At 35.7% G+C, this 22,444-nt stretch overlaps 1 protein-coding gene across 18 annotated transcripts in view; it reads left to right on the top strand.

Annotated features, from left to right (window-relative positions):
* Window positions 1–22,444, top strand: part of L3MBTL4 (L3MBTL histone methyl-lysine binding protein 4) — a 425,819-nt gene that overhangs the window by 94,993 nt on the left and 308,382 nt on the right. For all 18 annotated transcript variants that reach the window (XM_054694180.1, XM_054694193.1, XM_054694195.1 and 15 more), the window contains one exon: window positions 13,586–13,640. In XM_054694180.1, the coding sequence (XP_054550155.1) occupies window positions 13,586–13,640 (55 nt within the window). The remainder of the gene's footprint in view (window positions 1–13,585; window positions 13,641–22,444) is intronic.

Below are 22,444 nucleotides of genomic sequence, written 5' to 3'. Positions count from 1 at the left end.
TAGGATAAATTCTGCTTTGCACTATCAGTCTGGGGCTCGTTGCCAGTTACAGTGTCAATTTTCTTTAGTTAATAGTTAATACAATAAACAGGTTCACATCTGTGTCTCTATTCATTGTGGGGAGAAATGGGTTCAACCATGCTTGAGAGAAAAGTGTTCAATCACTAAAATCATACGTGAATTTTGCTAGAAATATTAATAACATCCCTTTACTTTCTGTTTTAACCTTTCTGATTTTACAAGTGTCATTTCCGGCCAATCAAGAAAAAAGAATTGGCAGGTTAAGCACAAAAAACATCAACCCAATGAACATTTGGGTGTTTTCTAAATATCTGCTGTTGAGATAGTAATTTCATAACTTGGATTTATAATAAATTTTGAATGATGATATCAGTGTCTGTCAATGTATGTCTTTCTAGACTAATAGTTTCCATGTATTTCTTCATACAATTTTAAACATATTAGTGTTTTTCAAAATATAGGTAAATGATTTAAAAAAGCAAATAGTATAGATAGGTATTAAAACACACACACACACACACACACATTCACTAATTCCCCAAATAGTTTCCTAAAAGTGACTACTGCTTACTGTTTCTTGTTATATATATGATAATCAAAAAAAAAAAAAATGAAAGCTAAAAACCCCACATCCTTTATGCATACATACCTATAGTACATATAGGATCTTAGGTGGGCTCAAACTCTACTTGTTCAAAACCTTGCTTTTTTGTACTTAAGCATGTGTATCTTAGAGATGTAGATCTTGTCATTATTATAAATGGTACATAGTATTCCATTCTGTGAATGTACCTATGTTTATTTAAATAGTTTCCTACCATAAACATTAGGTGATTTTTATTTTTTGCTATTAGATACCATGTTACAACCAATATTCTTATTGCTGTATCTTTGAGAAACTTGTAGCTGCCTCACAGGCAAAATCTTATCAGTAGAATTGTGCTAAAGAATATGTACAGTTAAAATTTTGATAAGTTTTTCATATCATCCTCCTAATTGGCCATGTTGTTTGTATTCTCTAACAGCATTATGTGCTGTGCTTATTAGGCTTAACTCCACATTTTATGTCTTTGTTTACTAAATTCTACCTTTTGGATGAACTTCTGTTTATTGTGCTGGTCTCCATAGTGCTGCCACAGAATCGAAGAGAGGTATTTTCCTGCTCCTGTAAGACTTATTAGCATATTATGCTTTTTCATAAAACTTAGAACAAAGAAGATGTAATTCTGGGTGATATCTGTTAACCTTATCCTCCCATCACCTTTAGAATTGACTGGCAAAATTTAGGCCTATGATAATTGGGGAAATTGGGGAAACACGGCATTTTTTTCAAGGTGATTTCATAGACACATGATTGTATGTGGGAATGCAGTCTCAAACCATATATAGGCTATAAAATTTTAAGTTTTCTACATAAAAATGCAATTTTCTAAAGTAAAAAAGATATTTTATTTGACTATACAAGAATAAGATATGTGGTCTCTACATAAAATACCTGATACTGAATAAATGTCAGTTTGCATTTTTCGTCTCTCTGTGTACCTCTGATAGTCTGTGAATTTATATCTAATTAGTAAACTATGAACTTTGAGAAATAGAAATATAAGCTATTGTTTATTCTCTAAAGGATCTTAGAGTGTTTCTAAATAAGAGAGAAGTAACTTATGTAATGAGTACTTTAATACAGCCTACGTACTTATGTCCATTAGTGTTCTATGGTACAGTCAGTATTCAGAGAAAGTTGAGCTCTTTGGGGGCTCAGGTCTGATCTTAAAGGATGAAGAGGATTTAAATTTTTTTATATTTAATATTTTACATAATTTATTAAATAAGATAAAATATTTGTTTTATACATATTTAATGTTGCTGTAACAAAGAGCTTTTAATTCCAACTTGGTAAAATGAGAGAGTATAACTTATTAACATCTCAACATCTGGGTGCTCTATAGGTAACTTACCTAGTGAAGTAAGAAAGCTGACAGAGCAGGGCTGTCTGGGCTAATGAGGCAACAAGAACAAAGGTGTGAGTTTGAAAGCAAACATGATATGTTACATTTGGTAAGATTATAAAAACTTTTCTGACTGACTGGATATTGACATTGGCAGTTTTGCAGAATGAGTGTTGGGTTGGGTGTTAGCATGTTTGGACTTTCAGTCTTTGGCTCTGGTGATAATTAGCTCTGTGACTAAGGACAAGTCCTTGACTAGGCTGGGCTGGGGCTCAATTTCTTTGCTCTAGAGTAAGAGTCTTAGATTAGAAGATCTTTAAGAGTATTTCCATTTAAATAATTCTAAAATTTAGTACATAATGAGAAAATGAGATGACTAGGTAGATCTGGATGGCCAAGTGCAGAGGGTCTTCATGGCAAACCAGAGGAAGTTGTATTTGACATGCGGACCATTACATTTAATATACTGATAGGAAGGAGCCATGGTTCACTTCCGGTTGGGCAAATGTAATGATTTTTTTTTGTAATATCCTTAAATAGATATTTAGAAAAGAGGGTAGTATTATTTTAATGTGCTTTCAGTAGTACTTACTTTTTAAATAAATACTGCCTCCTTCCCACAGCTGACTGATACTGGTTAGTATCAGCCAGCATAATTCATTTATATATGGAGGAACCAAAGAAAGGAAAGTTTATAAAGCTATTTTAGATTTTTCCTTTTGTTTTTTAATAAAATTTGTAATTATTATTATTTAAAAATATACCTAGGATTTTGCTTTTATGCAGGCATAGTAAGGTCAACTGATCAAGGTGCAACTGCCATTTGAATGATAGCCTGTTACATCTCCCACGAGGAGGTCTCACATCACATTGTAAGTGGACCAGTATATCCTGAATGAACTCTACCCACTGATGTTTTATAAACTCCACCCCCACCTCTGTGCCAAGGAGATCTCAATTGCCAAGGATTGCATGTCCCATAATGCCATGAATCTGCCATGACTTGACTTCCTGAAGTGGGGATTGCTTGACTGCGGGTGGAGATAAGCAGCTATGCTTGGTATAAAACCAAACACATGTGGGCCTGTACTCTCTTGGTTTTGTCTGCCTCAGTGTGCCTTTGGGATCCCAGCTGAGACAGTGTTACTGGCAGGGTAGGATGCCATGACCAGTTGAAATCTCTGTGTCTTTTCATTTCCCTTATAAATAAAACTTTTTATTAACCTTTCTTTGTGTGTCTGCACTTGAGTCTAAGTTGTTTTTTTTTTTTTTTTTTTTTTTAAGTGTGGATGAGGACTCACACCCAGGGCATCCCATTTTCTTTTCAGGTTGCCCTGTAACAACATCATGCAGGGCCACATGGGAAAGCACCAGTCAGTCAAGGGGTCAGAGGGTGAGAGAATAACATGGGCAAAGCCTTTATTGTGGTTTTCACAGTAAGGTATGGGCAAGGAAGGGTAAGCAAGCTAAGAAGACTTAGCATTGGCTAGCTAAAATAATTTTGGTGATCTCTGTCTCTTGTGACTGTCTCTAATTGTCTAGTACTTGGTCCTGTGATAATTTAGAGTAGGGTGATAATTTAGAGTAGGGTGATAATTTAGAGTAGTGTCCTGTGATAATTTAGAGTAGTGTCCCAGATTGTAGGTCCATGATAAAAAGAGATGAGTGGGATATGGATTTAGGATTGGTTGGTTTGCTTATCAGAGGCATTATTAAGGGAAAGTTCTTTGTTATTTGTAGGAATTAGCACACCCTGAGAGGGACAGTCACTTTCCAATTCATAAGGGCCCCAATGTCCAAGCATCATAAAATACAAAAAATAGTCTAATACAAGTACTATAGGGGGATTTCATTAAACTACTTACTGAGTATTTGAACAGAATGAGAGCATTTCTTTCTACATCTGAATTGCAGTAGAGCATGGGTAGTAATCATTTTCTGAATTTATGCCTGAAAGGTTAATTTCATTTATCTTCAGTTTGTATTCCTCATTGGATCAGAGCAAAGAAAATTTGAAAAGTGGACTTGAAACAGCAGGTAAAATTCAAGTAGTTTGTTATTGGAGTTGTTAAATCAAATAGGATTTCAGTGTTTTCTGTAGTTCATGAAACCAACTTGTATCACTCTCTGTTCATATGGAAGAGGATCAGCTAGCACTCAGATCCTTGGGTGTTCAAAGAACATGACTAACTGTGAAAGGAAAGAAGAGAGGGGAGCATCATCTCACAGTTCTAAAGTGATTCAAGGTAATAGTAAAATCGTTACAATGAATCAGTAGGGTGAAATCCTTTGTTTTGCTTTCTTGATTGGAAGTGATGGACAATGTAGACACTGATTAATTAGAAAAAATCACTATAACTTGGAGTAAAATGTATCCAGGGCCATCAGGAGGGAACAGAACATCAAGCCTTTCAGTTATTTGCCTAATTTATAATCCTCTCTTCCAAAATGATGGATTTTGAATTGACAAATGGAAATGTACTACTGCAAAGACTTATTTTATGTTCTTTAAAACATTATCTCCCACTTTTCAGATCCCTGTTTTTCTTTTCCATATAGCTTTATTTTCAGTTTTCAGAACTAAAGTTTGAAACCTGGGAAGCCACAGTAATGGTTTTATTTTTGTTAATTCATACTTGTTTCCTTAGGTGTTCTGTCTAGACGGATAAGGTGAAGTGCTCATTTTTCCTTTTGTTTTTTTAATTAATTCTCTATTCATTAATAGCAGTGTAGATTAATTACCTTTATGAAATAATTAATTAGCTCAGACAGAAGCAAAGGGTGTTAAAAGCTGGCAGGAGCTTTAGAGAACACTTTTTCCAATCCTTGTATTTTGCAGAGGAGAGAAATTAAGTCTAGAGAATACACATCATTTTTTTTCACTGTTGCATAACTCTTTACAGGTGAGGTTGCTATTTGGTCTTATGTTACTAAATCCAAAATTAAGCATTCTTTCTGTTCTATCTTATGGTATTAAATCCTTTTCCATTTGCAAAATTGTTTAAAAACGAGGTCAACATAAAATTGAGAAGTAAATTTGTTGTGAAATAAAAAAATTATGATCTTTTGCATGTATATCTACATACTTATTTCCTTGATTCATCTAAAAGATGTATGGACAAAAAGAGTTTGGGTAATTTAAATCTGAAGTGAGAGGTAATGTTATTTTTGTGAGGCATAGTTTTTTTTTTTTTAATCTAGGCAGAATTTCAGTAGCAAATAAAGAAGTGTGAATCAAATATCCGAATCCACTTATTGAGTGAGATAGTGGATTGAATGATATATTTATTTTTTTTTATATTTGAATGATACAGTGATTATAAAAATGCTTCAGTATCTGTTGCATTCACGTAATCAACTCTTGAGTACTGTTTCTTGTTACCATTTTTGGTTTGTGGTAGAACCTTTGTGAGAAGAGACTGATGTTATACTGAATTATGTAAATTTCCCATGTGTTGAGTAGGTAAAGAGGGATGAAACTGTGGTAAAGAAGCACCATAGAAAATTAGACCTGATTCAGTTTGGCATTTCATATGCAGTAGAATAAAGGTAGATGTGATTGGATTACTGCCTCCCCATTCCCACCTCCAGCCTGGTAAATGGTGACCTTGCTGCTCATCATGTGGTCTACACACCTTCAACAGTAGGATCAGCTATATGCTTGTTGGAAACTTGCAGCCTTCGCTCTCCCCCCAAATATACTGAATCAATACCTGCATTTTAACAAAATTCTCAGTTGATGCATGTGCATGTTAAGGTTTGAAAACCACTGGGTTATAGTAGATTTTTTTTCTTTTTTTTAAAAATGGGTTATAGTAGATTTTATCAGGATGCTTCTTTATTAATTGTGTAAAGATATCCGTGATAATTTTGGATGCAAAATCTGCTAGGCTGTAAAGAACTATTCTTGAACCTTGCATTCATACTTTTATTCAGCAGATAATTGTTGAGATATCCTAGGTACTAGGCTATGAGTAGGGAATACAGGTTGGTTAAGATGGTACCTTCAGAAAGCTCATCAAAGCAAATGAGAGTAATGAAACAGATGGCAGTTCAAGATGAGAGACCCAGTAATAGAGCTTTGTATAAGATATTTCCAGTCTTTAGAATAGAAGGTTACCGAAATTAGACTGGATGGAGGGAAGATGTACAATCAAAGAAATCTCCCTGAATTAACTCCTAACAGAAATCAGGAATATTAGCTGTCTTGCTTATAACAAATTACTACAAATTTAGCTGCTTAAAACCCCCTTATCAATGCCTCACATTTTCTGTAGGCAAATGTCCAAGCATGGCTTAAAAGGATTATCTCTGCTCAGTATCTCAAAGGGTAAAATCACAGTGTTGTACTGGCTCAGTTCCTTTTGTAGCTAATGACTTCTTCCAAGTTCATGAGATAGTGGTAAGAATTCTGGTCCTGTAGATGTAAGTTTGAGGTTCCTGCTTTATCACTGTTTTTCAAGAAGGAACTACTCTTTACTCCAAGAAGCTCTGAAGTTCCTTGACTCTCAAAATATGAATGGCTTGCTTCTTCAAGACTAAACTTTGATTCGCTCCCTCCCATCAGTTGAAACAGTTATCTATTGTAGCATTGTAACCAAGGAAGTACCTGACTTACCATCTTTGCCATTATTCTACAGTCTAGAAGCAAGTGATAGATTCCACCTCCACATAGAGGAGGGTATTCTAAAAGGAATGACACATTCCTTCTGGTGTCATTTTAGAATCCTGCCTACCACACGGAGTTTCGTTGGTAAAGAAATGACTGAGGGATGGGTGGTTTTGCAATTATTGAGTTTCAGAGTTCCTAGGGCATCTAGATGAATCTCTGCAGTGAGATTTAGAATCTATTTCAATTTAAAAGTTGATGGAGGGAGACATAGATCCATAGGTCAGCATGTCGAGAGAGTGAAAGTGGGTTTTATGTAAAGGGGGTGAGACAGGTGGTTGGCAAGGTAAAACCTAATGAAGAGCAGCAGGAGGAGCCCCAGGTGGTAAGGGGAGAATGAAATGTCATGTGCTCACTGAGTGAATGTGATAAGAACTGGAGAATAACAGAGTAAATCAATTCTTCATTTTGTCCTTAATTAGTCATTCAACACACAGTAAATACCTCTCAAATGAAAGGCAGTAAGTACACAAACATTGGACATTGAATTTTGTTTGTACACTTAAAGCCCAGCACTGTTCTAGGCACCAGGAAATTGCTCAATAAATGTTTTCTCCTGTGTGTGGTTTGGATATATATATTTTTAATTTAGTGTAGCCCCCCAATTTTTATGATAAATAATTGATCATTTTATACGTTTAAGACATACAAAGTGATCGTTTGATTTATATATATTGTTGAATAACTTACGGTAAGTTCAGCTAATTTCTAGACTCTCATGGGTATAATTATCAGATACAAAATAATAAAAAGAAGAAAAGAAAAAATGAAAATAATTCCTTTGTGATAATATGATTTATTATCTGAACAACTTTATCATACGTCATAAGGCAATGAGCTACAGTCAGTATGTTTTACATTATAACTGGAAATTTGTGCCTTTGCATCTCTCTCCAATTTTTCTTTCTCCCACCCAATAAGTGTTTTTAAAAATTGGTAATTAATTTAGTTAGGGTTTTAAAATTCTTCTTCCTCTGAGAATTCTTTCATCAGGGATTTTGTTCATTTGAGATATGTTTCTTCAGTTGGAAAATACAATGGACAGACCAACTTATTTTTATTAAGTCTGGACATATTATTAGCAATTTGAAACCTGGCAAAATAACTTATAGCTACTATTGAGAGTCTGCTATGTGTCACATGCAGCAATGCGACCCTTTGTATCTCTAATTTTTACAATGATGTAGTAAAGAAGTTCTTAGTGTCTCAGAAAAGATACTGAAACTCACAGAAGTTAGATCACACACCCAGTGTCTCACAGCTGGTAAGACAAGAGGGGTTTGAGCCTTCAGCTACCTGCTTCTAAAACTTGCACTGAGACAGAACTCTTTGTGTGAAAAACAATAAATAGTCTAGGAACATTAAAATATAAGGCTGTACTGGGGTCTCCCTAGTGGCGAAAGGGGTTAAGATGCAGCATTATGAAGCTGTTCACAGCTGTTGCAGCACAAGCTCAATCCCTGGCCAGGGAGGTGACCCATATGGGACAGCAGACCTCTCCTTTCTCGCCCACTACACCCCTCAGCAGTGTATTTCAGTGGATATGCCTGTTCTGCTCCCCACTCTGTCTCTGGTGAATCGTCTCACCTCCTGCACCTCTGGCCTGTACTCTAGTTCTTGTATGCATAGACAAATCTTTAAAAAAAGAAAAAAGAAAATATAAGGCTGTACTAGTAAAACAGTATGACACTGATTGTTGAAAGACAAACTAAAGAAACGGAAGGGAAGAGCCAGAAGTAGGATCAGGCGCACCTTGTGTATAATGTAGGGTATACTGATCTTAATACTAATATAAGTCCTTCACAGTAGGACTGTGAAGTAAGCATTTATGTTTTACTTCATGTTATGTCTGGGCAAAACTTCAGAATTATGGAAGATTAAACTGTAACAAATCACAACTATAACAGATAAAAAGGAAAAAGTTTAGAAGGCATGAAAGTTTGATAATTTCATTTCTTAAATAACAAAAATCTCTGCATATTAAAAATACCACAGGAAAAGTGAAAAAGCAGCAATGATGAACTAGGAGAAAATAATGTTCTTACCATAGACAATAGACAAAGGATCAATGTTCTTAATTTATCAAGACCAAAAGATCAGTAATCATTCCAATAGGAAAATGAACCAAGGATATAAAGAGATATTTCACAGAGAAGTAAATGCAAATAGCTTTTAAATATACATGATCTTCAATTTCTTCTTAAAGAAACAAATGCAAATTAAAATGTTAGCAAGATAACGTTTTTATCTTGACAAAAATTTAAATTTGACAGCACACCCTTGTCAATTTGCAACACTATGGGACAACAGGCCTAATGGGAGGCTTGTGGTGTCCATCAACAGGAAAATGTGAACCTCCTTTAACCTGTCAGCTCACTTAGAGAAATCATTCCATAGATATCCTCGCACATATGCCAAATGACAAGTTTTTCATTGTAGCATTCTATGATTTGGAAAAAATGAAGACAACTTAAAGATCCATAAATACAAACCAGTTAAATAAACCATGAAATACTCATTTAATGCAATATTGTGTGGCTATGGAAAAAAATGAGATCTCTGAGGTGTTTTGTCAGTGAAAAGAGAAGTAAAAAAGTAGAAAAGTGTTAATGATGTACAAGTCCAAGATAATGTATATTAATGTTTCTTTGTTTTTTCCCGCAAAGAATACTCTGCAAGGATATATTTGAATCTAATAACCGATGGGTGGAGGTCTTGTGAACTAGTCAGATTGCAAAGGACAGATGGGAAAGTCTTCATTGTATTATTTATTTCATTCTGTAGTTGTACCTTGACTCATAACTTCACTAAAATAAAATCAATTATATGCAGAAAGATCAAGCTAAGGCATCTCAAAGAATCTATCACAATCAATTATATATGGCTATATAATCAGATGAAACCCTAATGCAATCATATTCTAACTTGTTTACTCATCCTATCTATAAAGAAACTTTAATCACATAGCTGGATATATGTGGGTTATTGATTTGAAAATATTTGATTTACTACCATATAACTGGTATTTTGTACTGTAAAGCCATAGAATTTAAAGAAAAATGAAAGTGTAATATGAAAATGAAATTAATTGTATCTAATAGATCAAATATTAAGATGCACAATTCTTTTGAAACATTGATTCAGAGTTTTGGCATCCCATTATCTGAAGTCCGTTTTTAGGTTTGGTGTTAATGGTTGTTATAGCTGGGATGACCAGTAATCTGATTTGTCTAAAACTGAAGCGTCTCCCCATTATGGGACTTCAGTGCAGTGACCAGGTCAGTCTCTGTCAAACTGGGATAGTCAGTCTCCCTAGGCATAGCTTAAAAAATTGTCTTGGCGCAAGGGGTTAAGATGCAACTTATGAAGCTGTCCACAGCTGCTGCAGCATGAGTTCGATCCCCGGCCAGGGAGTAACCGACATGGTGCAGCAGACCTCTCCTGACTCGCCTGCTGCTTCCCTCAGCAGTGTACTTCCATCAATCTCCCTGTTCTGTTCCCCACTCTGTCTCTGGTGAATTCTCTTACCCTCCACACCTCTGGCCTGTATCCCAGCTCTTGTATGCATAAATAAAAATAAATCTTTTTAAAAAATTTTTAAAAATTGTCTTAAACATACATAAAAATAAAGAATTATTGCTGCCCAAGTTTACTAAATAATGACACTCATTTTTCAGCATCATCCATCAACTATATGAGGGTATTTATGTAATTAATCTGCTGAATTTTCATTTTCTCTGATGACAATCAGTTTTTCTTGGGAACTAATCAAAATTATTGCATATTTATACTTCCAAAAGTGAGTTCAGGGCCCACTGAATCCCTTCACTTAGAAGATTTTAAAATTCGGAAACAGTTTCTCATATTTTGTCTGTATAGTTATTATGAGTTTTTATAAGGGACATCTTTTGTTTATAGCCACAAATTTATTTACATAAGACACATATGTGGATGCCCATTAACAAATGTTCTTTTTTATTGTGAAAATATTTCATAAATGAAGTTAGTTAAAATGGGGTGTTTCCTTAATTGAGTCTCATAATATATAATAGATCCCAGTATTCTGAAAGCAAAGGTAGGGTAGAGGACAGGACTCAGATGTGGGAGCAGCCTCTCTTCCCTCAGACCCACAAATCCCTTAAAAGAGGTACCTTTGTGGGCCTCCCCTGTGGCATAGTGGTTGACCGCTGGGCTGCAAAGCTGCCTACAGCATCGGTTCGATCCCTGGCCACCGGCGAGGGTCCCACATGGCATGACAGACCTCTCCTGCCACGCCCGCTGCTCCCCTCAGCAGTGTCCTCAGTCTGTCTACCTGTTCTTCTCCCCGCTCTGCCTCTAGTGAATTCTCTCACCCTCCCGCACTTCTGACTTTACCCAGTGCTTGTATAAATAAATAAATAAATCTATAAATCTTTTTTTTTTTTTAATCTTAAATTTTATTTTTATATTCCCCCATACAATTGCAAATGCCCCATTCTGACCCCAATCCTTCCCCTCCCGCCCCCCACCCCCCAAAAAGTGTCTCTGGTTCATAGTTTTTTGTTGATTTTGATTTTCACTTTCTTATATTCATTTTCCTGGTCCCTTATTTAAGTTTTCTAGATTCCTGCTATGAGTGAGACCATCCGGTATTTTTCTTTTTCTTTTTGGCTTATTTCGCTGAGCATGATCCCTTCCAGCGCCATCCATGTTGCTGCAAATTGCATGTGTTTATCTTTTTTGAATGCTGAGTAATATTCCATGGTATATATGTACCACATCTTCTTGATCCAGTCATCTACCTTTGGGCATTTGGGTTGTTTCCAAAGCTTAGCTATTGTAAACAGTGCTGCTATAAACATAGGGGTGCAGGTGCTCTTTGGAATTGATGTTTCTGTGTTCTTTGGGTAAATACCTAGGAGTGGAATTGCTGGATCATATGGAAGCTCTATGTTTAGTAGGTCCAGAAATCTCCACACAGCTCTCCATAGTGGTTGGACCAGTTTGCACTCCCACCAACAGTGCAGAAGAGTTCCTTTTTCTCCACATCCTCGCCAACATTTGTTGTTGCTAGTTTTTTTAATATGTGCCATTCTCACTGGTGTGAGATGGTATCTCATGGTAGTTTTGATTTGCATTTCCCTGATTGCAAGTGATGTTGAACATTTTTTCATATGTCTGTTGGCCATTTGCATTTCCTCTTCAGAGAAGTTTCTTTTTAGCTCTTCTGCCCATTTTTTGACTGGATTATTTTCTTTGTTGTTGCTGAGTCTCATCAGCTCTTTGCAGATTTTTGTGATCAGTCCTTTATCATTAGTGTTGGGTGCAAAAATGTTCTCCCAGTTGATGGGGTTTCTCTTTGTTTTTGTTATTGTCTCTTTTGCTGTGCAGAAGCTCTTTAATTTGATGTAGTCCCAGCTGTTGATCTTTGCCTTCACTATCACTGCTTTGGGTGATGTGTCTGTAAAGATGTCTTTGATGTGCAAATCCCGTAGTGTTTCGCCTATATTTCCTTCTATGTATTTTATGGTTTCAGGTCTTATGTCTAGTTCTTTAATCCATTTTGAGTTGATTTTTGTGTATGGTGTGAGGTAGTGGTCAAGCTTCATTCTTTTGCATGTAGCGACCCAGTTTTCCCAGCACCATTTATTGAACAAACTTTCTTTGCTCCAATGCATAGTCTTTGCTCCTTTGTCAAAGATTAGTTGACCATAAATCTGTGGGTTTATTTCTGGATTTTCTATTCGATTCCATTGGTCTGTATGTCTGTTCTTGTTCCAATACCATGCAGTTTTGATGATTATGGCTTTGTAGTATAGTTTGAAGTCTGGGAGTGTAATGCCTCCATTCCCTTCTTTTTTTTTCAGTAGAGCTTTGGCTATTCGGGGTTTTTGGTGATTCCATATGAATTTCATCAATAATTGTTCTATTTCTTTGAAGAATGCCATTGAGATTTTGATTGGAATAGCATTGAATCTGTAGATTGCTTTTGGTAGGATGGCCATTTTAATAATGTTTATTCTTCCAATCCATGAGCAGGGGATGTCTTTCCATTTCTTTGTGTCTTCTTCTATTTCTTTTAACAGTGTTTTATAGTTTTCTTTGTATAGGTCCTTTACCTCTTTTGTTAGATTTATTCCCAAATTAAATTTATAAATCTTTAAAAAAAAAAGAGAGAGGTACTCTTGTCAGCTTCAATATTAACTGTTGTTGAATAGTACTTTCTCTTGTATTTTAACCAATACAAAATTAAGACAGCAATAAATGATTCCTTGACATCCAAATGGATCATGGTATGCCCTTTCTGGCATTTGCACACCCACCCAGAGGCCTGGCTTCTTTTTTTTATTTTTAAAGATTTATTTATTTATTTGTTTGTTTGTTTATTTATTTATACAAGCACTGGGTACAGTCAGAAGCTTGGGAGGGTGAGAGAATTCACCAGAGATCATGGTATGACCTTTCTGGCATTTGCACACCCACCCAGAGGCCTGGCTTCTTTTCTTTTTTTTTTTTTTTAAGGATTTATTTATTTATTTATTTATTTATTTATACATATATACATACATACATACATATAAGCACTGGGTACAGTCAGAAGCACGGGAGGGTGAGAGAATTCACCAGAGCCAGAGCGGGGAGCAGAACAGGCAGAAGGACCGAAGTACACTGCTGAGGGGAGCAGTGGGCGGCAGGAGAGGTCTGCGCGCCATGTGGGACCCTCCTCCAGTGGCCGGGGAACAACCAGGGATCGAACCGGCGCTGCAGAGGCTGCGGGTGGCTTCGCAACCCAGCGCTCAACCGCTGTGCCACCAGGGAGGCCCAGAGGCCTGGCTTCTGATGTATTGTCTCCTTCATTCTCAGTGCCTTTTAAGGCACTGTGCTTCCTGCAAATATGAATGTTGATTTTAAGTGTTTTTAACAACTATTAAGAAATGTGGTCTAAGTCACATGGTCTGTGTTATAGGAGCCAGCTGAAGAGGAGAAGAGGTCCAGGGAAGGTGTAATACCTTTGAGTCATGGTAAGTATCACCTCCCTTTACAGTTTTACTTCACAATAAACAACTTTTAAATGAAATTTTTATTAGATAGCTTTAGTTGTTTTAGGTTATTAGTTGAAATCTGTCATTATAACATATTGACAGTATGTTACATATTCTTCTGTAGACTTTATCATTACCATCTAAGATTTTAAAATAACACTTTCAGAAAAAGTCTGAAGCTTTTGTCTCATTTACTTGCCTTTTAAAAAAACTTTAAGTAAAACCATTTCTGATTTGTAAACTTTGTCTGAGAACAAGGAAACAAGAGATGCTGCTTAGTTTACATACAATTTTTGCTTACGCTTTCCCATCTTTGTTTAATCTCATAATGATTGCTTTCTTAGTCTTTTGTTGAGGTTGTGTTTTAGAGAGGGATTGTACATTTATTACCCCATTTTATATACATGACATGAGTAACTTTGGATTTTGGTATTGGTTGACTTCCTGGAACCAATCCCCCATGGATACAAAAGGAAGACTATATCTTTATTATTTTGTTGAGTAAGCTTTAAAAGTACCTTGACAAAATTACAGACAAGAGGGCCTCCCCTGGTGGTGCAGCGGTTGAGCGCTGGGTTGTGAGGCTGCCTGCAGCCTCTGCAGCGCCAGTTCGATCCCCGGCCACCGGCGAGGGTCCCACCAAAAAAAAAAAAAAAAAAAAACAGACAAGAACTGAGGTTTTTAAAGATCATTTTATTGTGCTGCAGTGCTGCAGTGAACATAAGAGTGCATATATCCCTTCAAACTTGTGCTTTTGTATTCTTTGGGGAGATTTCCTAGGAGTGTAATAGCTGGATCATATGGTAAATAAGTTTACAACAGCCAAGTTATGGAAAGACCTTAAGTACCCAATAACTAAAGAATGAATTAAGAAGATGTGGCATGTATACATGATAGAATACTACTCAGCTCTAAAACAAAAAGATCAAGATGAATTATTATATGGAGAAAGACAAATACTGGATGATTGCAGTCATACATGGAATATAAAGAAAAAAAAGAAGCTGACAAAGCTAAACTAAAACAAACCATAGATATATGAATGCACAATTAAGGCTGCTAGAGGGAAAGAAAGGGTGAAGGTTTGAAGAAAGGGGTCTAAATTTAAGGATTATGGGTGTTTTCTTGGTGGTAATGATGTAGTAACATACCTGAGGAGGTGTGTACCTATTCTCCTACAGCACATAGAGTGCTTTAAACCAATGTTTCCTCAATAAAGAAAAAAAATATATATATAGCAAAAAATATAATAACGAAGATCATTTTATAGTGCTTAGTTTTGGGATACAATATTAAAAGTTTGTGATCTTCCACTTAAAGATCTTCCACATTTGGGGGCCTCCCCGGTGGCACAGCGGTTGAGCGCTGGGTTGCGAAGCTGCCCGCGGCCTCTGCTGCGCCGGTTTGATCCCCGGCTGCTCCCCAGCCACAGGAAGAGGGTCCCACATGGCGCGCAGACCCCTCCTGCCGCCCGCTGCTCCCCTCAGCAGTGTACTTCGGTCCTTCTGCCTGTTCTGCTCCCCGCTCTGGCTCTGGTGAATTCTCTCACCCTCCCGCTCTTCTGACTGTACCCAGTGTATGTATAAACAAGCAAACAAACAAATAAATAAAAACATGCCTCTATTAAAAAAATTAAAAAAAAATAAAGATCTTCCACATTTGAAGTGGAAGTTGTTTTATGTTATAGTCAAAATATACTGCTTTAAATTTTTTTCTCCTCTTGCTGTCACCCCAGTCCCATCATGTTCTTTGCTGTGATAGCAAAATAGAATTCAGTAATTTGATAATTATGTAACTTGATGTTCGCTCTATTGAAATATTCTTCAGTTATGCAACACTGGAATTTCAGAAATAAATTTGGACTGTACCTGGCCCTAACAGCAGGGTTTTTCTTAAACAATTGTTTTTCTTTTCAGAGAGAGGTTGTGATTTATTACATTGTTGTTTCCCCCTGCAGCTTTATTTTCATGCTATTGTAAATTGTTTTAGATTCTCTTATTACATAATTGAAGCATTTATTTGAGAAAAAGAAAAGCAGAATTAGGCTAACATTGTAAAAATGTTCAGTTACCAAAACTATTATAAAATTTTTCTTTTTCAATACTTTAGTGTTCATAGTTTCATTATATCCAAATATATGTTTATATTAAATAATATTTTAGTTTTAGTAGAAAGTAACATTTGTTGTTGTTATTCCATTGTCAGACTTACTGTATAGTTAGTGGTCCATTCTCTAAAGTTTTGCCCTGTGGTTTATTCTTCTCCATATCTGATATTGTTATTGCTGTTTTCCCCATCTGTGAAATAAAACTAAATGTTTAGAAAAAGAATGAGACTTGTTTTGTGTATATAGATGCTACATACTTCTAGTTAAACTGCAAATTGAATTATTTTGTGAAGCAATTTAGATTTTTATCATTTTTGTTTTCTTTGTATATAATGGAGATTTTCCATCTATAGTTCCTCAGAATAGTTTAATATTTTCTTTAGGATGCTTTCAAAGCAAAAGAAGTTTAGTTGTTTACCTTTAGTCTTAAATATAGTAACAAAGGAAAATAAAAAAAAAACTATACAAAAACATTTATGCATGAACAGAATATTGTACTGAAAAATAATTCCTTATATTTATTTGAAAGTTATTTGTTTGGAAATTTCGTTGGAAAATAATTTATTGAATGCACAATTTGTGCCATTAACATTGACCTCTGTGTTGCAGATGATGAAACTTTGAGAACCATTTGACTTATGGTAGATTTAACTAGTTACTGGTAGATCCAGAATTTGATTTAATTTACATCCAGATAGTTCTGAAGCCCACACACTTTCTAGTATACCTATATTCTTTCTTATTTAACATTCTTCCTTCTTTGTAACCTTAAGACAAAGGTAGAAAAACTGAAATGTGATAGAGGTAGTAATTGCTTATAATTAAAGTATTAATGCCATCTAATACAACCCTTTGTGTCCTTGGGGATTGGTTGGACTAGATTTTTCCTGACATAGTCATGCACTGATGTTAATTTTTCCCTTTTCTTGGAAATCCCCTAGCTCTGTTATTCCTGGTGATTAAAAAAAAAATGTAATGGTTGTTTTAAATACATACTGCTAAGGGAAGGCTTGTCTCAGTAAATATTGTTTGTTAATAATTATGTATGTTTGACATTACAGAATTAGTATCATCAATTATTATGTCATACCAGATCTCTGCATTTAAATTCCCCAAAATAAAAACAAATGATTTATTTTAATGGAAATGATATGACATTTCCCCTTCTAACCCCCCCCTTCTCTTTTAAATTAATGTTAATATTTGTTTGGTTGAGTGTTGGAGCAGTGACGTTTTACAAACTTAGGACAGAAGAAATTATAAAGGAAAATGAGATGTATACATACCCAAAATAAATGCTGTATGTCAAAGAACATCATAATAAAAAATTAAAACATAAGTAGCAAACTAGCAAATATTTGATGCCAAGTACACCCAAACAGAAGGTCCTTAAGAGATAAATGAATTAGGAACAAGATTCAGACACACCAAGATCTTAGTAAAAAACAGGCAAAGTCACAAGCAGGAAATTCATGAAAGAAGAAATCAAAGTGGCTAAAAAATCAATGTTGAATATATTCCATTTCACCAGAATGCAAAGAAATAAGTATTTAAGAATAATGAACTTTTTTTTTTTTAACCTGCCAATTAGAGAATCTTTTCAAAAAGGTAATTCCTCTTGCTGGTGGGATGGGGAAGGCTAATTTTCAGTACACTGCTACTGGGAGAGTAAGTTTCCTCTGTTTGGTTGGAAGGAAATATTGATAGTTGTTATCAACATTTTCTTCAACTCCAAACTCTAGTTTTTGGAAATTCTCTTACTGATAAAAACATAAGCATTCAATTTATGTACATCATACTTGTACTATTTGTAAATGGAGAAAAATTGGAAATAATCTAAATGTGCAATTAATTTGAAATAGGTAAAAAATATAGTGGTGCAATTGTGTATAAATAATTGTGTGGCCATTTAAAATGCTTTTGGAATTTTAATTTTCTATGGGAGGGAAAACTCATGATAGACTATGAAGAGGAAAAAAAAAAGTCTCCAGGGGTTTGCATTAGTGATGGTTGAAAAAACTATCACATTGTATCCAGAAATCCCAGGGTTGCACTGCCCATCTCTGCCAAGACCAATGAACAGAGACAGGAATTGAATCTATATGGTGCATTTTATTTTCAGAATGCCAGTGATCTGAGAGAATGGTGATTATGTTATCCACAAAAATCCGTTCTGTCATTCCCTCCTGAGCTGGCCTTTTTCTAGTGGGTTAAACAAAGAAAATAATAGTAAGTGGACAGCCCAACAAAAGAGCCCATCATGGTTGTTGTACCTGGTGTTTGTCATGTGTAGCCCCCAGAGTTTGTTGTCATCTCCTTGGTTTTCTTGACCCAGATATATCCTGGCTTGGTGGTTAATTTCTGATGGCATCAATCTGGCACTTCCTTAGGCAGCACCTGGGAGGGATTCTGAGTTCAAAATTAGTTTTAATTTAAAGAGGACAGATCATTAATCACATAGTGTTTACCTGCGTACTAGGAGTGGTACTCTTCCCTTCCTCCCTAACCCCCTATCAACATATTATCTAAAATAGATGTTAACATTTATTATCTCTAAGTTGTGATATACAAAGTATATCTTCAAAAAATGTATTTTGCAATTAGTATGTGATCATGTTGATTCACATAATAATTTATAAATAAATAAATAAATCCAGAAACTCTTGATTACTTAAAATTTCATGAAATGAAAGTGTCTGAGTGCAAAGGAAATCATCCTTACCCCTCTGAGTTCTTCTAAGCTGGCAAATAATCAAACATGCATTAGACAGATTGATAGAAAATTTCATGCAGAAGTTTAATAGTAACATGTATACATCCTGTATATATGGGAGAGACACTGCATGACTGAGTATCTTGCCTGAGTAAGATGGCTTTAGAGGTCATCTTAAATAGGTTAGCTAAAACAAAGGAGGTTGGGGAAGAAAAATGCAAAGTTCAGTTAAGGAGTTTCTCAGAAAAACAAAGGAGTGAAGATTTAATTTCTGCCTTCTCCATTGAAAAGTGATAAGGATATTAAGTTTTTTTTCTGAGAGATTTTTACACAAAAGCTTACATACAAATACTATCAAAGACATACTCCATCCATCCATCAGAGCCCCTCCCATGAAATAGATTTTTTGCCAAAAGTACATATTTAGGCATGGCAGATTTTTGCTATTCTGCATAGGGAAACTTTGGATTGCCTTTTCTTAGAATTCTTCTTTTTTTTGTAAGTTAACTTTTTATTTTGGAATAATTACAGATTTAGGGGAAAATTTCAGTCATAGTACAGCTATAGGCCAATATTCCCTTCATCCAAATTCTCCTAACATTAATATTTTATATGACCTTAAGACATTTCTGAGAACTCAGGAATTAACATTGATACATCACAATTTACTGAACTGCAGAGGCTATTCAAATTTTGTTCATTTTTCTACAGATTTCACAATGATCTAGTCAAGAATATTACTTTGCATTGTCTTTGTGTATAGAGTTTTCTTTTTCCACTATGTAGTCTCTCATTCTGTTCTCATGTTCAGAGATCACAGGGAGCATCTCTTTGAAACAAAATTCTCAAATTTAGACAGCTAATAGACTTTATCAAGTGATACATGAATATGGCAATATCCCATCTAGATACTGCAAGGGATTATAAATATGGAGCATATTTATAGACAGAAAGAGGATAAGATAAGGTTACTAGCAAAAGAAAAGATGATTTCCTGTGAAGTTACCTTTTTCTAGGGAAAGGCAGGGTGAGTTTTGTCCTGTAGAATACCTCACTAGTGCTAAGTAACACCAGATTGATTTGCTTAGGAGTTTAATTTTGGAAGAGGTTGAAACTTGCAGTAGGTGTTAAGGCAGGCTAGGAACTGACATGAAGGACTCCATCTTGAGTCTCCTTTTTTTCTGTTTTTAACACATCCAGCTTTCTTGTGAACTACAGTATTTCCTCACTTGCCATGAACTTATCCTGTCTGCATCATTTGACAGCTATACTCAGTCATTCCCCTCAACAAGTTCTTGCTTAGACCACTGCCTATGGGTAGTCACTACTATTTCCTTGATTGATGAAACCAGGGAAATCCCAAATCAGTGGAGACTTTAATATTATTTTCTTGCTCTTTAGATTGTACTGGACATCGAATCTGAACTTTTTCATTCCTGACGTTCAATCTGCTTTCCCTCATCCTGTAGCACCATCATTGACCTGTAGTCAGTGTAGAATCTTGAAGATAATCTTGACACCTCCCTCTCGCTTACTGTAGTCCTGGTGTAGAGGAAATTGTCTTCTGGCTTCTTTCTGAACAGGACTAGTAACTTAAATAGCACCTGATAGGATAGCTAAGGAAAATATCGATTTAATAGCACAAGCATGAAGAATTTACATGGTTATTATGTACTAGAGTAAAATGGAACAGACCAGAGATTTTTTTATCCTGTGTTTAAGGACCTGGGGCATCAAGGGGGAGGGGGGGGACTTCACGTGACAGACAAGGAGAGGGGGGTGACCTTTTTACTCTCAGAGTAAAAAGTTAAATTTCTCAGATAGGGAGGACATGTTCACTGATAAACCTACACCTAGATGACACTTCCCAAATTACATTCTTCTAGATCATAAAAAGGGGGGGAGAGTAATTCCTTCTTCAATTAGGAAAAGAGCAAACAACTGAGACAATGTCAAAGTCTCTCAGCCTCTAGATCCTTTTGCAGCTCTTTATTTAAAATAATCTTTCTTTTTGAACTGGTAATACTCTTTCTGAGACTCACAGAGTTTCAGTTGACCTTTCATTCCCCATACCAAAGTGGCACTTACTGGAAGAGGCCTATTCTGGGCATATTGAGAAAAGCCTGTCTGACCTTTTTGGTTGAGCGATCCCACAGCCCTGACCCCAGCCAAACAATCTCCAGCTTTTCTCTGCTCATACATCTTCATGCCTCTCAAATAATATCTCCCAACCTGAAGCTCTCCCTAGTCACTTTGCAGTTACTCAGTCTTTTTATACCCTCTCTTCCTCAACTAAAATTTATCTGAAATTCTCTTAGTAGAATGCTTTGTATTCTTTATAGAATATCATTAGAGACCTGTCACCATCTGGCACTTGCCCTTCATTTGCCACCAATCCCTCAACCCTCCTCCCCTTTTGTTCCAGATTAATAGAACATGCACTCTAGACCTGGCTGGCTGAAAAATTGTTTCTCCTGTCTAGAGGATTCTTCTTCAAATAACTGGCTCCTTCGGAATTTCATTATCTTCTGTAGTTTCCTTACTTTATAATTTTTCCCTGTTCTGTTTTTTCTTAGTGTATATTAGGACATTTAGTTTTCAAAAATTCAGTTGTATAATACATTTTATCTTCCACTTAAATTAGGCATCTTTAAGAAGTCATATAATCAGGTCCAATTCAGCCAGTGGTATCTATTATTTAGTATACTGAAGTAATAATTTACTAAAGCTCTGAAGTATTAATTAGTTAAATGGCCTGAAGAAGAATTAACACAGCTTCCAAAAGTGGTTGACTTACTTTCAGGGAATAGTTTGAAGTGGGGGGATACAGCTCATTAAGTGATGCTAAAAGATTCAGAGTTGGCCCCTTGAGCATTATTCCTGGAGTCTGTTGTTAGAGTAACTAGTTTACTTCCTGGGTGTAATGACAGAAGTACTTTCTTGCAAAATAATTATATGTCATTGGAACTAATGTCTGCATTTTTGCACTTTGTGAGATACATTCATTCCCACCAAGGTAATTCCTTACCAGTGAATGGATATCAACATCAGAGAAGGCTAAACCAAATTGATTTTTTTTGAGCCAGTGCATATAATTACAGATCGTATTCACTATCTTTTAAAATAAATTTACTTATTTATTTAAAGATTTATTTATATTTATTTATGCATACTACATCTGTGTAGTATGCATAAATACTAGGCCTGCGATGCGGGGGGTGAGAGAATTCACCAGAGACAGAAAGGGAAGCAGAACAGGCGGATCTCCTGAAATACATTGCTTAGGGGAGCAGCAGGCAAGACAGGAGAGGTCTGCTGTGCCATGTGGGTCAGCTCCCTGGCTGGGAATTGAGCTCATGCTGCAGTGGCTGGCAATAGCTTGATAACACTGAGACGTCAACCAAGAAGGTTCATATTTACTATCTTTAAATATATAGTTAAATATTTTGGCATTTGTATAATTAAGCCTAATAAATGACATTTTCATTGAACCATGAAGCTGCCATTGGAGGATATAAGTGGGGGACTTCTTTCTAGTAATGGACTTTCTACCAAGAGCACTTCAATAACTGAAACATCCCTGTGTACTTTTTAACGAAAATACTGCTCTCACTTGTTCTCAGTACATATTTTCAAGTAATGCATTTGCTTTTGATACTGATTTATAAATGCGCTAATCTATGAATTTATAAATGTGCTAATCTATAAATAATCTATAAATGCTAATTTATAAATGCGCTAATCTATGAATTTAACTTACTAAGTTCCCAGACCACCCCACTGGTATTTCATCACTTCTGGGTGAGGCAGCAGTGGAGCAGATACATATTCTTATGGGAGGAGCACGTCTGTTTCTTCCCGTGTCAGTCAGTGGAGGATATTGATGAATAAAACTGTATAATGTACTAAGATAGGGCAAGAGTAGTATCCATAAGCCCTGTTGTAAAAATAGTTTATCTGGGC

This window comes from Talpa occidentalis, unplaced genomic scaffold (genome assembly GCF_014898055.3).
Source record: "Talpa occidentalis isolate TD23 unplaced genomic scaffold, MPIMG_talOcc4v2.1 talOcc4.13, whole genome shotgun sequence".
Classification (NCBI taxonomy): domain Eukaryota; kingdom Metazoa; phylum Chordata; class Mammalia; order Eulipotyphla; family Talpidae; genus Talpa; species Talpa occidentalis.
This window is presented reverse-complemented; position numbering and strand designations above follow the sequence as displayed.